The sequence below is a fragment of the Apium graveolens genome, chromosome 11 (assembly GCF_009905375.1).
Source record: "Apium graveolens cultivar Ventura chromosome 11, ASM990537v1, whole genome shotgun sequence".
Taxonomy (NCBI): domain Eukaryota; kingdom Viridiplantae; phylum Streptophyta; class Magnoliopsida; order Apiales; family Apiaceae; genus Apium; species Apium graveolens.
The window spans coordinates 70,658,756-70,666,118 of NC_133657.1; the positions used below are offsets into that span (position 1 = coordinate 70,658,756).

The 7,363-nt window shown below is 35.6% G+C and overlaps 2 protein-coding genes across 2 annotated transcripts; both read left to right on the top strand.

Moving 5' to 3' along the window:
• Positions 1-3,467: 3,467 nt before the first annotated feature.
• Positions 3,468-5,129, top strand: LOC141695588 (uncharacterized). Its single transcript, XM_074499825.1, has 3 exons — positions 3,468-3,743; positions 3,804-4,204; positions 4,538-5,129. The coding sequence occupies exons 1-3, from the start codon at positions 3,468-3,470 to the stop codon at positions 5,127-5,129; spliced, it is 1,269 nt and encodes a 422-aa protein (XP_074355926.1).
• A 390-nt stretch (positions 5,130-5,519) lies between these two features.
• Positions 5,520-5,879, top strand: LOC141695589 (putative mitochondrial protein AtMg00860). Its single transcript, XM_074499826.1, has one exon. It carries the CDS (start codon positions 5,520-5,522, stop codon positions 5,877-5,879), a length of 360 nt encoding a protein of 119 aa, XP_074355927.1.
• The last annotated feature ends 1,484 nt before the right edge of the window (positions 5,880-7,363 follow it).

The following is a 7,363-nucleotide window of genomic DNA, read 5'->3' on the forward strand; positions in this document are numbered from 1 at the left end:
CTAGCCACATTCATCTTGGCCAAATGGGTCATTTTCTTATCAGCCATCTGAAAAAAGGGCACATAAAGAGATAATTTTAAAAGCGCAAACTATGCTAAAACAAGCACAAGAAGTAAAGGGAGAAATTTTACCTGAAGTAATGAAGGCTTTGGGGCTTAAGATACTCCGACTTACTGTTATTGCTCTGAGATTCTTAATAGAAGAAGAAAGAAGAAGAATTTAGAAATGAGAAAGTGAGGAGCAGTAGACTCTACTCACTCCTTTATATAGGAGGAAAAGTGAAGTTGAAGGGACAAAAAGCCCAGTAAGGATAGAGGCCCAAATGAAAAAGCCCAGAAAATGGAACATTCCAGAATATTCCAAGGGAATTCGAAAGAAATTAAATAAAATTCCCGAGAATTCTAGAGGCCCAATAGGAGTTTCTTGATATATTAAGCCCAGATTAATAAGAGGCCCAATAGGAATTAAAAGGCCCAAATCCAATTAGGATTTGGAAAAATACAAAGCCCAAATCAAAGCCCTAAAAAATATATATAAGGCCCAAAAAGAAGATTAGGCCCAAACAAAGGCCCAATCCAAATTGGATTAGAAGGAAGCCCAAAAAGACCAGGATTGAGGTCGAAATTCAAGTCGTAAATTCTGCTCGAAATCTTTCGAACAGACACCCGAAAATAACGGGTATAAAAGATCAGGATTTAGGTGGAATTTCAAGTCATGAATTCTGCTCGAAATCTTTCGAACAGACACCCGAAAATAACGGGTATAAAAGACCAAGATTCAGGTCGAATTTCAAGTCGTGAATCCTAGTCGAAATCTAACGACTAGGAAGCAAATAAGCACAGAATTTTCGAACTAGATCCAAGTCGAAGGTTCGACTAGGATCCTGGTTGAAATTCAGGTCGTGAATCCTAGTCGAAACCTTACGACCAGGAATCAAAACAAGGACAAATTTTCGACCTAGATCCAGGTCGAAGGTTCGACTAGGATCCTGGTCGAAATCCAGGTCGTGGATCCTAGTCGAAGTCCTTCGACCAGGATTACAAAGCTGGCCCAAAATTCGACTAGGATCCAGGTCGAAATTTCGACTAGGGTCCAGGTCGAAATTTTGACTAGGATCCTGGTCGAAAAAGGGCTGGAAATTTGAAAATATTTGTGGAAAATTGGAGAAAAATTGGAAAAATCCCGGGAAAAAGGGAAATTTCCTGAAAAAATACCAGAAAATCCCTAAAAATAGGGAGAAGGTGAGTAAATAAAAAAGGGGGAAGTTTTTAAATGACCCTGAAGCCGCGTACAAGGAAAATCGTTGTAAACGTGTAGGTCGCTCCACACTTTACGCAAAACAGTACCCTGAAAGGGAATGAACGAACTTAACTTTTGCGAAATCTTATACGGTTTCCCAAAAGTTGGGGGGCAAATGATAGGGATAAATAAGTCCTGATTGTGTAATTAAATATTACAGTAATTACATTAATTATCATGTTATATTATGCTAGTTTGTTAATATGTAAAATTATTTGTAAAATAAAATCTATTTTCACAAGATTTAGTTTATTGAGATTTATTAAAATTGACAAAATATGTATTTGTGGGACTAATGATATATAAAGTATTTTATTTTACAGGACATATGTAGTGAAAGTATTTTGTTAATTAAGTTAAGTAATTAAAACTTGGTTGTTTATTTATCTAAAATTATAAATTGTTTACATTTGTTAATCATATTACATTATTATATTTTCCCCATGCATAATATATTTGAAACTTTAGTCTCATTATTTTTTTATAACCAATATGTTATTAATTATAGTATCTAATACTTGGCCATAATAATTTAAATTTTGTAAGTAGTGTGTAGTATTAATGTGCCAGAGGTGGATTTGATAAATCTTGTTAGTATGTGTTGCTAAACAGAGAGCATAAATGCTATATTTATTTTTATCATTTTCTTAAATTTTTGTTACAATTTAATATGTTAAATTAATGTATAATTTATATTTGTTTACTTTTATGAATTTATATACTTAAATATTTATACATTACCTTTTATAAATTAATAAAATATATTTTATATTTTATAAACCAGCTTGTAAATTATTCAGATTATTTGGTGATCATCTATATTAGTTGTGGTAGCTGTATAAAATATTATAATTTTGTTAGCTTTACTTTTTAGTGTAGAGTTTGGAATTTATAAATTATATTTATGTTGATATTATAGATTAATTTGGAGGTTTATTTGGAGCTAGTTGTTTGAGCATTATTGAATATTTTAGACTCATTCGAGGTACGAGTATCCTCCATTTATCTCCATTTAAAATATATTTTCTTCCTCTGTACTTATTGTCTTATCATATTTATCTTATCATATTTTATTTTATTAAGTTGTACATCTTGTATATGTACACTTGTTAATTTTTGCTCAGCCATCTTTGATCCTGTAGTTACTTAACCACTTTTGATTTATGTTGCCTATCAGTATACTTGATTTGTCACATGCAACTTTTATTTTCAATATTGTTGGCAACACTTTGTAATCATTTGTTATGGGCTCTTAAACTTATCTGTGTGGGTAAATCACAGACGAGACACACTGAGTTTTTGCAGTCTTTGGTGCTCTCGGCACTAACTCGTATCAGTGCTGTGAGTATACGAGCATGTCTCTGGGGTATGAGACATGATTAAGATCATGATCATTTTGTTTGTTTGGGAAATGTTTTATACATTTCATTTTATCCTTCTTGTGGATAACCGGTGAAGGAACTGTTTGCACTGTGCTTTGCTTGGTGTTTACTAGCGAGCAGAGGTTTTATAAGATGCCCTTATTAGTACCCACCTTACTTGTTCTCAGCCATTTCTTTGATTTTGTTTGGATTAGTTTGTTCCTTGATTCTAAATAATTATTGTCATATTACTCATCTTCTTGGCTAATTGTTAAAATCAAATATATTCTTTTTCTTTACCTTTTAATGATATATTCGTACTGGGCATTTGGCTCACTCATATTTATTTCTTTCCACAGGTAGTCGGGGGTAAAGCGGGGGTGTGATGAGTGCTGCCCAGATTTTAGCTTGTTTATCTAGTTGAAAATAAAGTCAAAGACATGTTTTATTCCATATTATTTTGGATCTTGTTAGAGAACTTTATTTTGGATCTTTTGAACTTTTGTTAGCTTAATAAATTATGTTTAGATTGTTTTTACTTCCATTAATAAATACGGCTTAGCTTGTGTAGCCTCTACTTGTTTAAGTGGGGTGTTACAACGTTGGTATTAGAGCTTAGGTTATAGTTTCTGTAGACTGTCCTTTAGGATTTGACCTGTGAGTTTTGGGTTGACTTCATACGGGTAGATTTAAGATTTTGGATATGATTTTGTGATATATGTGTTTGTACACTCATAAAATTTTGTGCAGGTGGGCAAGAGGTAGCAGTAGTCGAAATACTGGGGGAATGATAATCAGCAGATTGTTATGGATAGGAGTACTTTAATGGAGATGTTGCGGGAAGTTCAACGTGGACAGAATCCTACTGCTAACGGGCAAGATCGAGATGGTCAAACTATGTTTGATCGTTTTATAAAGCAAAGACCCAATTGTTTTAAGGAGGCCAAGACTCCCATGGATGCTGAAGCTTGGATAGATCACATGGAGAAAATTTTCAGGGTCTTGGAGTGTTCAGAGGTGGAAAAGGCTCGATTTGCTACTTATCATCTTGAGGAGGGTGCTAATACTTGGTGGAAGTCTGTGGTAGCCTCGCATGCACCTGGCTATGAAAATACTCTTACTTAGAAGGTATTCAAAACTCAGTTTGACCAGAGGTACTTTCCAGCCAGCATACGTGAGGAATATGTAAGGGAGTATCAGAGTATTACTCAGAGAGATGATGAGTCGGTGGCAAACTTTCAAGTCAGATTTCAGAGGTTAGCTAGTTATGCGAGATCTGTGGCTGGGTCAGAAGTGGATAAAATCATGAAGTTTAAGTGGGAATTGAAGAATTCCATCCGCAACCATATCATCTCTAACCACTATACATTCATGGATACCTTGGTTGACAGCGCCAAAGATCAAGAGCTTCATCACGCTGACTTTCTCAAGAAACGAGACATGCAAAATCAGAAAAGAAAAAGGGAAGAGGAATTTTTCGATCGTCGACATGGATTTCAGAAAAATGATGGGTCTTCAGGTGGATTCAAACCAAATGATCAGAGGTATAATACTCGGAATTTTCAGCAAAAGAATGGAAATTAAGGAAATGAGCAAAAGAGGTCTTTCAACCAAACTTGAAATAAGGAAGCATCTAAATGTGAGCATTATGGAAAGATGCATGGAGGAAGCACTTGCCATTGGGCTACTAAAGCATGCTTCAATTATGGGAAGAAGGGTCACACTATTCGAGACTGTCACATGCCACCAAAGAAGCCTTAGGATCATAAGGATCAGGGAGAGAAAAGCAAACAGAAGACTTCCGGTCGTGTGTTTTCCATCGCTGTAAAAGATGCTGCAAGTACTTCAGGTACCATTTCAGGATCACTTTCTGTCAGTTATGGAAATGCTATAATCTTATTTGACACTGGAGCTACACATTCATTTGTCTCTACATCTTATGCTAAACACTTAGACATTGCATCCACTGCACTTATATCTGATTTTTCTGTTGGCACTCCTATGGGTGTAACTATACTTGTGAATTCTCAGTATCTTGATTGTGTAGTTAGAGTAGACGATAGAGAACTACTTGTAGATCTCTTACCTATTCAGATGAGGGACTTTGATATCATACTGGGGATGGATTGGCTGGAGCGACACAAAGCTACAATTGATTGTCCAGGAAAAAGAATATTTTTTGGCGATTCTAATTCGCCCGAGTTCGTGTTTCAGGGTTCTAAGCCTAGTGGTTGTGGAAAATTCAGTTCGGCCATCAAGGCTAAGAAGATGATTGCTCATGGAAGTGAAGTATTTTTGGCTCATGTGATTGACACGTCCAAGGTGCAGCCAAAGTTAGAAGATGTTCTTGTTGTTCGTGAGTTTTCATATGTATTTCCCAAAGATTTGGAGGGTCTTCCGCCCGAAAGAGAGATAGAATTTTCTATCAATTTGTTACCAGATGCACAACCTATTTCCAAGGCACCTTAAAGAATGACTCCGTTAGAGCTACAAGAGCTGAAATAACAGCTAGAGGAGTTACTTGATAAGGGTTTTATTAGACCCGGTGTTTCGCCTTAGAGAGCACCAGTTCTATTTATGAAGAAGAAGGATGGTTCGATGAGACTCTGTATTGTTTATCGAGAGTTGAACCGAATCACGGTGAAGAATAGATATCCATTACCGAGGATCGATGACTTATTTGATCAGCTTCAAGGAGCAAAATACTTTTCGAAGATTGATCTACGGTCAGGTTACCATCAACTAAGTGTGAAGGCAAGTGATATTCCGAAGATAACATTCAAGACTCGTTACGGACACTACGAGTTTCTTGTTATGTCTTTTGGATTGACAAATGCACCTGCAGTTTTTATGGACCTAATGAACAGGGTATTCAAGGATTTTCTGGACAAGTTTGTGATTGTGTTTATTGATGATATATTGGTGTATTCAAAGTCAATGGAGGAACATGATGAGCATCTTCGAGTTGTGTCGGAAACACTACGGAATAACAAATTATATGCAAAATACAAGAAGTGTGAATTTTGGCTTGATCAAGTCACATTTTTGGGACATATTGTATCAGCAGATGGAATCAAGGTGGATCCAGCCAAGGTTGAGGCTATTACCAATTGGCCAAGACCTAGCACTGCGACGAAAGTGAGGAGTTTCTTGGGACTCACGGGCTACTATCGCCGATTTGTAGAAGGCTTTTCGATAATTGCGATTACATTGACATAGTTGACTCGAAAAAGCAACAAATTCACATGGACCGATGAGTATGAGACTAGTTTTCAAGAATTGAAGAAGAAACTTGTGACATCACCAGTATTAACACTACCATCAGGATTGGGAGGCTATGTGATTTATAGTGATGCTTCGAAGAAGGGACTTGGTTGTGTATTGATGCAACATGGAAATGTGATTGCCTACGCTTCAAGACAATTAAAGCCTCATGAGGTGAATTATCCGACACATGACTTAGAGCTTGCAGCCGTCATTTTTGCATTGAAGATATGGAGACACTATTTGTATGGTGATAAGTGTTATTCCCTAACAATACAACAAGAATTACAGAAGGGGGGTTGAATGTAATTTTGGCTACTTTTTGAGATTTATGAAAATGGTTCTAACTCAATTTATATCTAACTATTTGATTTGCAAAGTGCGGAATACAGAGTTAAGTAAATCAAACATAAGGTAATAAAAACTTAGGTCTTTAAAACTTTCTGGTGGATTTGAATGTATCCACCAGAGATATATATATAGATATATATCAAGAGAACCCTGTGAAGCTTGAATAGCTCACAGCTGCTTTACAAGTGAACAAACAAACTACACAGAAATTCTACATAATACAGCTTACAAATGTTTCTCTGCTAAGAATGTGTTTGCTTGGTTAGTTTGTTCTACTAGCTACACTTGGTTTATATATCACCAAGTTTACATGATAATAAGATAGGGTAATAAAATAAAACCTATCAAGTCTAATTTCATGTTGCTTCACTACTCTATTCCAGCATCTTTGAAAATCTACATAACTTGCATGTAAATGGTAATGCTTCTTTGTTCTAATTTTCCTGCTAAACAGGCTACTACATTCCTTTTGCAAATACCCAACGCATATGACTGTGTTGTTACTGTCAACAGATTTTTGAATTGATCATCCGTCAGGAACATGCTTGTTATCCGTTGGGTAGCCTTGTTGATCATCTGTCGGGTAGCTTTGTTGATCATCCGTCGGGTAGCTATTTTATCACTTGACTCCATTTCATTTGTGCAGAATTACAAGACATCTTATATTTATATTTGATCAACCTATTCTGCATATCTACCAGTAGTCTACATGATTCATAAGCTACTACAGAATCTACACAAAGTTGTTTGCAGAAATGTGCTACATGACTTATTGTTACATAAGCTACTCACCCGATGGATATCAATTAGTCATCCATCGGGACTATATTGAATCATCCATCGGGACTATAATTGATCATTCATCGGTGTTACAAAATACACTAAGTTAAATCTACTAAGTTGTTTTGTTTGGCTTATCATCAAGTACACATTATATTCCTAACAATCTCCCCCAATTTATATCTACTAGAATTATAGCAATAAATTAAGAGAAACTTGATGATAACAAAACATTCTAAAGATACAGATTGAAAAATAGTAGATAAAACTGATAAGTGCTACAAATTGCTGAAATTTGAATAGTGCAA

What these genes read in the sequence shown, in the direction of transcription:
- LOC141695588 (XM_074499825.1), top strand. Translation starts at nt 3,468, where the DNA reads ATGGATAGGAGTACTTTAATGGAGATGTTGCGGGAAGTTCAACGTGGA. An exon ending in ATACTTGGTGGAAGTCTGTG is followed by an intron (nt 3,744 to 3,803) that starts GTAGCCTCGCAT and finishes TTCAAAACTCAG; the next exon opens with TTTGACCAGAGGTACTTTCC. An exon ending in TTCAAACCAAATGATCAGAG is followed by an intron (nt 4,205 to 4,537) that starts GTATAATACTCG and finishes ACTTTCTGTCAG; the next exon opens with TTATGGAAATGCTATAATCT.
- LOC141695589 (XM_074499826.1), top strand. Translation starts at nt 5,520, where the DNA reads ATGAACAGGGTATTCAAGGATTTTCTGGACAAGTTTGTGATTGTGTTT.